The sequence below is a fragment of the Pseudophryne corroboree genome, chromosome 7 (assembly GCF_028390025.1).
Source record: "Pseudophryne corroboree isolate aPseCor3 chromosome 7, aPseCor3.hap2, whole genome shotgun sequence".
Classification (NCBI taxonomy): Eukaryota; Metazoa; Chordata; class Amphibia; order Anura; family Myobatrachidae; genus Pseudophryne; species Pseudophryne corroboree.
In genome coordinates, this window is record NC_086450.1 from 186,508,538 (window position 1) to 186,521,131 (window position 12,594).

The 12,594-nt window shown below is 45.3% G+C and overlaps 1 protein-coding gene across 3 annotated transcripts in view; it reads left to right on the forward strand.

Moving 5' to 3' along the window:
- Positions 1 to 4,769: 4,769 nt before the first annotated feature.
- PRKAG3 (protein kinase AMP-activated non-catalytic subunit gamma 3) overlaps positions 4,770 to 12,594 on the forward strand; it is a 134,388-nt gene continuing 126,563 nt past the window's right edge. The window contains exons 1-2 of one of the 3 annotated variants that reach the window (XM_063933876.1): positions 4,770 to 5,117; positions 6,579 to 6,624. In XM_063933876.1, the coding sequence (XP_063789946.1) occupies positions 5,085 to 5,117; positions 6,579 to 6,624 (79 nt within the window). In that variant the 5' untranslated portion in view covers positions 4,770 to 5,084. The remainder of the gene's footprint in view (positions 5,118 to 6,578; positions 6,625 to 12,594) is intronic. The other 2 variants (XM_063933875.1, XR_010181991.1) reach the window with 2 other exon arrangements.

Consider the following 12,594-nt stretch of genomic DNA (forward strand, 5'->3'; position numbering starts at 1 on the left):
TGTGAGCTACCGAAAATACTACGGCGAGCTACCGGTAGCTCGCGAGCTACGGGTTGGAGATCACTGATCTAGACTGTCCTCCATCGGTGCACCATTGCGTCTGCTATTGGCACCTGCAATTGCCTGTGGCAGGTGCAGTGTCTCTGTCTGAACGTGGCCCAGCGTGGCAGCAGCTATGCATCTGAGAATGCAGATTGTGTGCTGTGACATGCCCATTGGGGATTTTTTTACCATCCCTTCAGACCTACCCCTAGGCACCGCTCAGGGATGCCCTTCGCTTTGCCTCACCATTTCTAATACCTGCATCCAAGTATGCAACATCACATCTGAGTAATTTGATGCACCACAGGGGTTTTCAGAATAATTTGTGTATATATATATATAAAATTATCGGGTGGTCTTAAGTTTGCCAGCGGCCGGGCTTCCGACGACCAACATACCAGCGCTGGAATCCCGACTGCCGGCATACCAACAGCTTTTCTCCCTCTTGGGGGTCCACGCCCCCCCTGGAGAGAGGATAGCGTGGCACGCGTAGTGTGTCACCGTGGCCACAGTGTGGCGAGCGCAGCGAGCCCGGCAGGGGCTCATTTGCGCTCGCCCAGCTGTTGGTATGCCGGCGGTCGGGATTCCGGCGCTGGTATGCTGGCCGCCGGGGCCCGACCGCCGGCATAACATACTACACCCAAAATCATCAAAGTATCACATAGAAAACATTTTATAGCAACAACATATTAAGATTTATAAAACAAAATGCTCAATAAAAATATGCTCTGGATGTTGTAGATTAAAAGCCCTTATTTGACACTCAGTCTGTTTTGTAAGAGGTCTGTATCAAGTGATCCAAATTTTAAAGTGCTATTAAGCAATCATCACAGCGGTAAAAGCACAGGGGAGAGCGCAATTGGTTTTAAGTTCATGCGCCATGCTTGACCCTGATAACGTCGGCACATACATCAACCTCTTATAAACACAACCGGTGAGGCGGGGAATAGGCGCTGCAGCAGAAAAGGACCTAATTACCTAATAAAACATGGGTGCAGCGTGTGCGATGTGGGCCCCCTGGACCCAGAGGCCCATGTGCACTGTACATATTGCACCCATTATAGTAACGCCAATGGGTAGGAGGGTTGGATAACTGGATCAAAGAGGCAGATATTCTAACTTGTACCACTCTTAGCTACAAAACTCCTCCCTACTTTCTACTATTGGTTACTAAAAAATAAAGCTGATTGTCTTAAAGGGGAACTACCAGCACATTATTAAAGGAGCAACACTCAAAACCCTCATGGTTTAATGCCCCTCATACATATACTGTCAGCCTTCAGTGGAATGTAGTACAATAGTCACTGCCATGCACAGATGGAATCCTTGGTCATAAACCCAAAAGTCCAGGGACTGGCGGCCATTGCAAAGGGTAGCTCTTATCAGGAGAGCTGCCCTTTGCGGTACTAATCGCATATATAAATACATACTGTATGTGATTAGTGTCGGTGCGTTGTGTGGTGGGATGTACCACAAGAGGTTGGTACATCCAGTCCTTAATCACCAAGCACGACTTCTACAATGAAAATAAAATATTTTTCGGGATGTTCCAGAGGCATATCTAGGGTGGGATGACCAGGGCATGTGCCCTGGGCGCCGTGGTAGTTCCGGAAGAAGGGGGCGACGCAGCAGGGAGAGACGTAACACTGTACTAGTACATACTGGCCTGACTGACGTCACCAGCAGCAGAACCAACCACTCCTCCTGGCGGACTGTGCCATGTGCTGATGAGGGGGAGACACAGGGACTACATCTCTCAGGAACAGATGACCAGGACCCGTATTGCATGATGACCCCATAGTGTTATATTATATATGCTGTAATAAGTGGTTGGCACATCCTGCCGGAGTAATGTGATCTGTATTACAGCCCCCTCCCTACTCGTCAGAGTAGGGAGGGGGCTGCACCCTTCGCTAGCTGCTGTCAGTAAAGTAGGGATAGATATTGGAAGCCCACCATCAAATCTTTCAATGCGATGGTAACTTAACCGGGTGTGGATCATTAGATCGACAGTGTCTAGGTCGACAATGTTTAGGTCAACCACTATAGGTCGACAGTCACTAGGTCGACAGGGTTTGATGGTCGACAGGGTTTCTAGGTTGACATGTTCTAGGTCGACAGGTCAAAAGGTTGACATGAGTTTTTCATGTTTTTTGGTGTCGTTTTCTCCGTACAGTGACCGGGAAGCCCAATTAGTGCACCGTGTCCCCTCGCATGGCTCGCATGCTTCAGGCAAGGTGCCTCACTCCGCTACCGCTGCGCTCGGCACAGATTACCGTTCCAATCGTAGTCCACGTGGATTGTTAAGTATGAAAAAGTTCAAAAAAAGGAAAAAAATTTGAAAAACTCATGTCGACCCTTTGACCTGTCGACCTAGAACATGTCGACCTATAAACCCTGTCGACCTTGAAAACATGTCGACCTAGTGACTGTCGACCTATAGTGGTCGACCTAGACACTGTCGATCTTCAGACCGGATCCCAACTTAACCATCTCATCAAAAGAATTCAATAGAAAAAAAAATCATATAATTATTGATTTGAAAAAACCCTGTTTGCGCATATGCAAAACATCTGCAGCGTTGTCAGCCAGGGATAGGACTGGGGGCAGGATCGGGGATGGGACTCGGACTAAACATCTAAATACCATCAAATGTTTCCCATTCGATGGCAGCAAACATTGGAATGCCGCCAATGAATGATAAAAACACTAACAAAAAAATAAAAAACATCAATGCTTTCAAACCATCGCATTCCGATGTCTATCCCTACAGTAAGGCCAGCAGTGTCCACATCCCCAGCGCTGGGATAGAGGCGGCTGGGGGGGAGGAGGAGGTGGAGGAGCAGGTGGGTGCAGGGCTAAGTGGTCAGACAGGGCAGCAGGGAGTGTCCATAGGCAGCGCACCATTTGTGCACCTCATATACCCTCTGCCTGAACTGACATTCATGGAGCTGGAGGAGAGTGGAGCAGGTGAGGGGGAGGTTAGGGAGGAGGAGCAGCGAGGCCGTGGCAGCTTGTTATGGGGGGGAGGAGATATGCTGACATTCAGGCGGGATAGGAAGGTGTATGCAATAATTCACATTGGAGGAGATCTGGCAACCATAGTGACCTCCCCCCATCACTCTATCCTAGAGGCGTAACTAGCACAGGGCGAGCAGGGCACCGTGGCAGGCCCAGCAGATGAAGGGCACCACCGGCACCTGCAAGGCCCGCTCGCCCCACTGTGCCACCATTGCGCCCACCATGGTGCGCGACCACAGCCTGCCGCCTGCCTCATACACAGTCTCCACCGGCTCCCAGTTCCCAGAACTCAGCTCCCAGAAGGTAAGAGGGAAGGTGACAGTCACCCGGTGACAGGGTGGGACAAAGGGTAACACTGTCCCGGGCCCCAAGGTCCTGAGGGCCCCCAAAGTCCAGATGCACAAAACAGGGCTGCGGCTCCTAGTAGTGATTATAAAGTGAGCTTGTCCAACCTCCTGCAAGTAGGAAGGGGGGGGGGGGGCAGTTGGGAGGCTCTGTCACTCACTGCCCTGCTTAGCAGAGCAGCGGAGAATAGACTTATGCGCACAGTGTCTATTCACGGGAGACAGAGGAAGAGGGGGCATGCCAGCAGCTCACAGAGCGCTGGACATGCCTCCCCTGTGATGAAAACGGGAGGCGTGGCAGTCAGTTGCGGCATTGCAGCGAATGAAGTCATGTCCCCTTTACCCAATGCCATGCCCCCTTTTTGGAGTGGTCTCGCTTAGCAGATACTAAATGTTGGAAGGTATGCCTGACACTGTCTCTCTCTTTCTCCATGACACTGTCACGCTCTCTTTCCTTTACATCCTCTCTCCCTCTTTCCCTGACACTTTCTCACTCTCCCCTCTCTCTCTCCCTCCCTCCCTGACACTCTGGGGGTCATTCCGAGTTGATCGCTCACTGCAGTTTTTCCCAGCACCGCAATGCGCAGGCGCGTCGTATGGGAATAAGGCGGATCGTTGCTGGGCGATGGATTTAACGAAGAATCCATTTGCTCAGCCGATCGCAAGGAGATTGACAGGAAGAGGGCGTTTGTGGGTGGCAACTGACCGTTTTCAGGGAGTGTTTGGAAAAACGCAGGCGTGTCCAAGCGTTTGCAGGGCGGGTGACTGACGTCAATTCCGGGACCAAAAAAACTGAACTGATCGCAAGGGCTGAGTAAGTCCAGAGCAACTCAGAAACTGCAAAAAACTTTTCGTCCTGTTTGGCTGCACACACGTTCGCACACTTGCAAAGCGAAAATACACTCCCCCGTGGGCGGCAACTATGCGTTTGCATGGCTGCTAAAAGTAGCTAGCGAGCGATTAATTCGGGATGACCCCCTCTCTCTCCCACTCCCGCTTGCTCCTACCCCTCTTTCTCTGACACCCTCTTTGTCTCTCTCTTACTCTACTCACTTTCTCTCCTGCTCCCCTAAAGGGAATTGTAGTGACAGTGGCAGGGAAGGGGTGTTTAGGTGCGGGTGTCGGGGTGGAGCCCCAGACATATCTGTGTACAGGGCCCCAACAGTTCTGTTGCCAGCCCTGCAGGCATGTATATTTGTCAGTCTGATCTGAAATAACATGACATACCCTGTAGTACATTGCAGAGCAGCTGGGGGCTGTCAGTGCTAGGAGAGGAGGGAAGGTGCTGCAGCAGGGTTACCCATGTATAAGCCAGCTGAGCAATGACATTCTATCTGGGGAGCAACCTGCTGAGGGGAGGGAGGAAGGGAGGGAGGAAGAGGAGGAATCGCAGTCTCTCCAACAGCAGGGAGAAGGGAGAGCCTGGGAGCCCAGATGCATTCGTGCTGGGTCATGGATATAACAGGCAGGGGATACTACAGATGACAAGAGGGGGATAAAACCAGGGGAGGAGGTGTGAGGCACAGTGACCCAGTTACTGCACTGCTCCACGGCTTGTTGTCACACACTTTCCAATAATAGAGCCAGAGAGATAAGGAAACAATGGTTGCATGAGGTGCCTGAGGATGGGATAGGATTCCATGCAGCAGAGGACTGAACCATCCGACTGGGGGCACCATGGAGGTTATGGAGCAAGAAGACCCCCGACAGGTAACACAGATAGCGTAATGCTGCTGGGGAACACTCTTCACACAGCCCCTGCCCGATAATACAAAGTGTCGGGTTATATTATAGCAGAACAACACACTAGCCTTATTCTGACTCAAGTTACGTAACTGTATATATACTGCAGATCATGTCATAGAGAGCAGGAATAGCTGCAGAGCATTTCATAGACAATAATAATTTCTGCAGAGCATCTCATAAATAGCATTAATAGACAAACAATGTTTTTTATCCTCTTATGTTGTTTACAAGTTATTTCTTATAGCAGTGTTAGGTAATTAAAGAATCTTCATATGCTGTGCCTGTCATAGAATATGCAGGGAATTCTGGCACCTTTAGTTCCACAACAAGTGGAAAGCCACAGTCGCCAGACTGTCTCCTGTAGAAACTCGATTCTTGCAAGTTCCAACCAACTGTCCCTCTGCATACCTTCCTTTCATTCAGAATTAGTTGCTGTGTTTAGTCTGAAACCACCATGTATATAAAACAATGTGTTTAGCACTGAAGTCGTTTTTCAGGAAGACATTTTTAATGCTTGAGGTACAAGAAATGTACCTGAAAAGAATTGTAGCCAGTTGACAGATTTATAATAATACATTATACTGTGCTGATGAGTGAGTAAAGGGGATTGGAGGTTGGTAGTCAGAAGCATTTATATAGCAATATAAATCTCATCTGTGTTTGTTTCTGATGCTTTTCTGTAAATTGCATTTATGGGACAATTCTGGGTATGGTATTTCACATAAGATAGCTACTAATAACATTCACAATCCAAAGTGCAAAAGTTTAACATTAGCTGAATAAATGTAAGATATTTCAGATAATTAGGGTCTATTCAATTCTAGTCGGAACTCCTGTCTAGACAGCAGTTTCCGACTTTTTTTAGGTCGAATCAATGCGGCTGCCGTTTTTCCGACTTGTCGGAAAACACGTAGATTGGTGGATTAGCTGCGGATCCACGTGTTTTATCGGATTTGCGGCCAAAACCGACAGGTCTTTGGTCTGTTTTCGACAATGTCAATCCGACTTTAAAACAAGTCGGATTGACATTCTCGGAAATGGCCAAAACCTGTCGGATTTGGCCTCAAATTGAATACTGAACTGTCGGATCTTTCCCTTCGGAAAGGATCCGACATCAATTGAATAGACTCCAAAGTTGTAATATTTTCTTGCACACCGCACACCACAGACTTCCTGTCAGTAATCCGATTGATGTATCCTACTGTCACCTTCATTTAACCCATAAAAGGTAGTTATGAAACAAATTACTCACTGTACAACAAATCAATGGTTAGTAACTCTTTTTATATAAGAAATCATATATTTTGGGTTTAGTGAATCATTTTGCTCAAACCCTTGTGTTTCCGTGACAGAGTAGGTCCTTTCAAATAGCAGCAATAGCAAGTGATACTAGCAAGTGGTACTAGATCTATTTTTGCATTGCAGGAGGAAATCTTCACAGCCCCAAAGTTCCCAGTTTATTCCTCTCCAGGTAATGTAAGATTACATATATGTAACTCACAGTTGTGTATATGCAGTGTATATCTACTGTACCTTTCATTGTCAGCTGGTGCAACTTCTGTATGACTGGATAATAAAGTATAACTACTGTATGTTGTTTTCAGGACTGGTTTAAAGTAACCATCAAGGCTAAGGTCATACAAGTGTGCAGCAATATCATTTGATATATGGTGCAAGTTAGAGATTATGGGGCATATATAATAAACAGATTTTGACGAGGCTGAAGGTAGCTTCTTATTCGGCCAGCTTCTTATTCACTTCTTATTCAAGCTCCAGCTTCTTATTCACTTCTTATTCGAACTCCAGCTTCTTATTCAGATCATTCAGTTTCGCAAGGGTTAATGAGTCTTCTGTCACAAATTTGACACCTGAAATCAACAGAGTAGTGTCCCTTGCATGTGACCCACTTGTATTTTGCCTGGCCCAACACTGTTTTGGGCATGAAATACACTGGCAAAGTGGGCACACACACCATATTTTGCCATTTTGAATAAGTAGCTGTAGTTTTGCAAGGGTTAACTAGTCTTGGGCCACAAATTTGACCCCTGAAATCAGCAGAGGGTGGTCACTTACATATCACCCACTTGTATTTTGTTTGGCCCAACGCTGTTTTGGGCATGAAATACACTGGCAAAGTGGGCATAAACACCATTTTATAAATTGCTATTTTGAATAAGTAGCTGTGGTTTTGCAAGGGTTAACTAGTCTTGGGCCACAAATTTGACACATGAAATCAGCAGAGGGTGGTCACTTACATATCACCCACTTGTATTTTGTTTGGCCCAACGCTGTTTTGGGCATGAAATACACTGGCAAAGTGGGCACACACAGCATATTTTGCCATTTTGAATAAGTAGCTGTAGTTTTGCAAGGGTTAACTAGTCTTGGGCCACAAATTTGACCCCTGAAATCAGCAGAGGGTGGTCACTTACATATCACCCACTTGTATTTTGTTTGGCCCAACGCTGTTTTGGGCATGAAATACACTGGCAAAGTGGGCACACACACCATATTTTACCATTTTGAATAAGTAGCTGTAGTTTTGCAAGGATTAACCAGTCTTGGGCCACAAATCTGACACCTGAAATCAACAGAGGGTGGTCACTTACATGTGACGCAGTTGTATTTTGCTTGGCCCAACGCTGTTTTGGGCATGAAATATACTGGCAAAGTGGGCACACACACCATATTTTGCCATTTTGAATAAGTAGCTGTAGTTTAGCAAGGGTTAACTAGTCTTGGGCCACAAATTTGACCCCCAAAAACAACAGAGGGTGGTCACTTATATATGACGCAGTTGTATTTTGCCTGGCCCAACGCTGTTTTGAGCATGAAATATACTGGCAAAGTGGGCACACACCATATTTTGCCATTTTGAATAAGTAGCTGTAGTTTTTCAAGGGTTAACCAGTCTTGGGCCACAAATTTGACCCCCAAAAACAACAGAGGGTGGTCACTTACATATGACGCAGTTGTATTTTGCTTGGCCCAACGCTGTTTTGGGCATGAAATACACTGGCAAAGTGGGCACACACACCATATTTTGCCATTTTGAATAAGTAGCTGTAGTTTAGCAAGGGTTAACTAGTCTTGGGCCACAAATTTGACCCCCAAAAACAACAGAGGGTGGTCACTTACATATGACGCAGTTGTATTTTGCCTGGCCCATCGCTGTTTTGGGCATGAAATACACTGGCAAAGTGGGCACACACACCATATTTTACCATTTTGAATAAGTAGCTGTAGTTTTGCAAGGGTTAACCAGTCTTGGGCCACAAATCTGACACCTGAAATCAACAGAGGGTGGTCACTTACATATGACGCAGTTGTATTTTGCTTGGCCCAACGCTGTTTTGGGCATGAAATACAGTACACTGGCAAAGTGGGCACACACACCATATTTTACCATTTTGAATAAGTAGCTGTAGTTTTGCAAGGGTTAACCAGTCTTGGGCCACAAATTTGACCCCCAAAAACAACAGAGGGTGGTCACTTACATATGACGCAGTTGTATTTTGCCTGGCCCAACGCTGTTTTGGGCATGAAATACACTGGCAAAGTGGGCACACACACCATATTTTACCATTTTGAATAAGTAGCTGTAGTTTTGCAAGGGTTAACTAGTCTTGGGCCACAAATTTGACCCCTGAAATCAACAGAGGGTGGTCACTTACATATGACCCACTTGTATTTTGCTTGGCCCAACGCTGTTTTGGGCATACAATACACTGGCAAAGTGGGCACACACACCATATTTTGCCATTTTGAATAAGTAGCTGTAGTTTTGCAAGGGTTAACTAGTCTTGGGCCACAAATTTTACCCCTGAAATCAACAGAGAGTGGTCACTTGCATGTGACCCACTTGTATTTTGCCTGGCCCAATGCTGTTTTGGGCATGAAATACACTGGCAAAGTGGGCACACACACCATATTTTGCCATTTTGAATAAGTAGCTGTAGTTTTGCAAGGGTTAACTAGTCTTGGGCCACAAATTTGACCCCTGAAATCAGCAGAGGGTGGTCACTTACATATCACCCACTTGTATTTTGTTTGGGCCAACGCTGTTTTGGGCATGAAATACACTGGCAAAGTGGGCATAAACACCATTTTATAAATTGCTATTTTGAATAAGTAGCTGTGGTTTTGCAAGGGTTAACTAGTCTTGGGCCACAAATTTGACACATGAAATCAGCAGAGGGTGGTCACTTACATATCACCCACTTGTATTTTGTTTGGCCCAACGCTGTTTTGGGCATGAAATACACTGGCAAAGTGGGCACACACAGCATATTTTGCCATTTTGAATAAGTAGCTGTAGTTTTGCAAGGGTTAACTAGTCTTGGGCCACAAATTTGACCCCTGAAATCAGCAGAGGGTGGTCACTTACATATCACCCACTTGTATTTTGTTTGGCCCAACGCTGTTTTGGGCATGAAATACACTGGCAAAATGGGCACACACACCATATTTTGCCATTTTGAATAAGTAGCTGTAGTTTTGCAAGGGTTAACTAGTCTTGGGCCACAAATTTTACCCCTGAAATCAACAGAGGGTGGTCACTTACATATCACCCACTTGTATTTTGCTTGGCCCAATGCTGTTTTGGGCATGAAATACACTGGCAAAGTGGGCATAAACACCATTTTATAAATTGCTATTTTGAATAAGTAGCTGTAGTTTTGCAAGGGTTAACTAGTCTTGGGCCACAAATTTTACCCCTGAAATCAACAGAGAGTGGTCACTTGCATGTGACCCACTTGTATTTTGCCTGGCCCAATGCTGTTTTGGGCATGAAATACACTGGCAAAGTGGGCACACACACCATATTTTGCCATTTTGAATAAGTAGCTGTAGTTTTGCAAGGGTTAACTAGTCTTGGGCCACAAATTTGACCCCTGAAATCAGCAGAGGGTGGTCACTTACATATCACCCACTTGTATTTTGTTTGGCCCAACGCTGTTTTGGGCATGAAATACACTGGCAAAGTGGGCACACACAGCATATTTTGCCATTTTGAATAAGTAGCTGTAGTTTTGCAAGGGTTAACTAGTCTTGGGCCACAAATTTGACCCCTGAAATCAGCAGAGGGTGGTCACTTACATATCACCCACTTGTATTTTGTTTGGCCCAACGCTGTTTTGGGCATGAAATACACTGGCAAAATGGGCACACACACCATATTTTGCCATTTTGAATAAGTAGCTGTAGTTTTGCAAGGGTTAACTAGTCTTGGGCCACAAATTTTACCCCTGAAATCAACAGAGGGTGGTCACTTACATATCACCCACTTGTATTTTGCTTGGCCCAATGCTGTTTTGGGCATGAAATACACTGGCAAAGTGGGCATAAACACCATTTTATAAATTGCTATTTTGAATAAGTAGCTGTAGTTTTGCAAGGGTTAACTAGTCTTGGGCCACAAATTTGACACCTGAAATCAACAGAGAGTGGTCACTTGCATGTGACCCACTTGTATTTTGCCTGGCCCAATGCTGTTTTGGGCATGAAATACACTGGCAAAGTGGGCACACACACCATATTTTGCCATTTTGAATAAGTAGCTGTAGTTTTGCAAGGGTTAACTAGTCTTGGGCCACAAATTTGACCCCTGAAATCAGCAGAGGGTGGTCACTTACATATCACCCACTTGTATTTTGTTTGGTCCAACGCTGTTTTGGGCATGAAATACACTGGCAAAGTGGGCACACACACCATATTTTGCCATTTTGAATAAGTAGCTGTAGTTTTGCAAGGGTTAACTAGTCTTGGGCCACAAATTTGACACCTGAAATCAATAGAGGGTGGTCACTTACATATCACTCATTTGTATTTTGTTTGGCCCAACGCTGTTTTGGGCATGAAATACACTGGCAAAGTGGGCACACACCATATTTTGATATTTTGAATAAGTAGCTGTAGTTTTGCAAGGGTTAAATAGTTTTGGGCCACAAATTTTACCCCTGAAATCAACAGAGGGTGGTCACTTACATATCACCCACTTGTATTTTGCTTGACCCAATGCTGTTTTGGGCATGAAATACACTGGCAAAGTGTGCACACACAGCATATTTTGCCATTTTGAATAAGTAGCTGTAGTTTTGCAAGGGTTAACTAGTCTTGGGCCACAAATTTGACCCCTGAAATCAGCAGAGGGTGGTCACTTACATATCACCCACTTGTATTTTGTTTGGCCCAACGCTGTTTTGGGCATGAAATACACTGGCAAAATGGGCACACACACCATATTTTGCCATTTTGAATAAGTAGCTGTAGTTTTGCAAGGGTTAACTAGTCTTTGGCCACAAATTTTACCCCTGAAATCAACAGAGGGTGGTCACTTACATATCACCCACTTGTATTTTGCTTGGCCCAATGCTGTTTTGGGCATGAAATACACTGGCAAAGTGGGCATAAACACCATTTTATAAATTGCTATTTTGAATAAGTAGCTGTAGTTTTGCAAGGGTTAACTAGTCTTGGGCCACAAATTTTACCCCTGAAATCAACAGAGAGTGGTCACTTGCATGTGACCCACTTGTATTTTGCCTGGCCCAATGCTGTTTTGGGCATGAAATACACTGGCAAAGTGGGCACACACACCATATTTTGCCATTTTGAATAAGTAGCTGTAGTTTTGCAAGGGTTAACTAGTCTTGGGCCACAAATTTGACACCTGAAATCAATAGAGGGTGGTCACTTACATATCACTCATTTGTATTTTGTTTGGCCCAACGCTGTTTTGGGCATGAAATACACTGGCAAAGTGGGCACACACCATATTTTGATATTTTGAATAAGTAGCTGTAGTTTTGCAAGGGTTAAATAGTTTTGGGCCACAAATTTTACCCCTGAAATCAACAGAGGGTGGTCACTTACATATCACCCACTTGTATTTTGCTTGACCCAATGCTGTTTTGGGCATGAAATACACTGGCAAAGTGGGCACACACAGCATATTTTGCCATTTTGAATAAGTAGCTGTAGTTTTGCAAGGGTTAACTAGTCTTGGGCCACAAATTTGACCCCTGAAATCAGCAGAGGGTGGTCACTTACATATCACCCACTTGTATTTTGTTTGGCCCAACGCTGTTTTGGGCATGAAATACACTGGCAAAGTGGGCACACACACCATATTTTACCATTTTGAATAAGTAGCTGTAGTTTTGCAAGGGTTAACCAGTCTTGGGCCACAAATCTGACACCTGAAATCAACAGAGGGTGGTCACTTACATATGACGCAGTTGTATTTTGCTTGGCCCAACGCTGTTTTGGGCATGAAATACAGTACACTGGCAAAGTGGGCACACACACCATATCTTACCATTTTGAATAAGTAGCTGTAGTTTTGCAAGGGTTAACCAGTCTTGGGCCACACATTTGACCCGCAAAAACAACAGAGGGTGGTCACTTGCATGTGACCCACTTGTATTTTTCCTGGCTC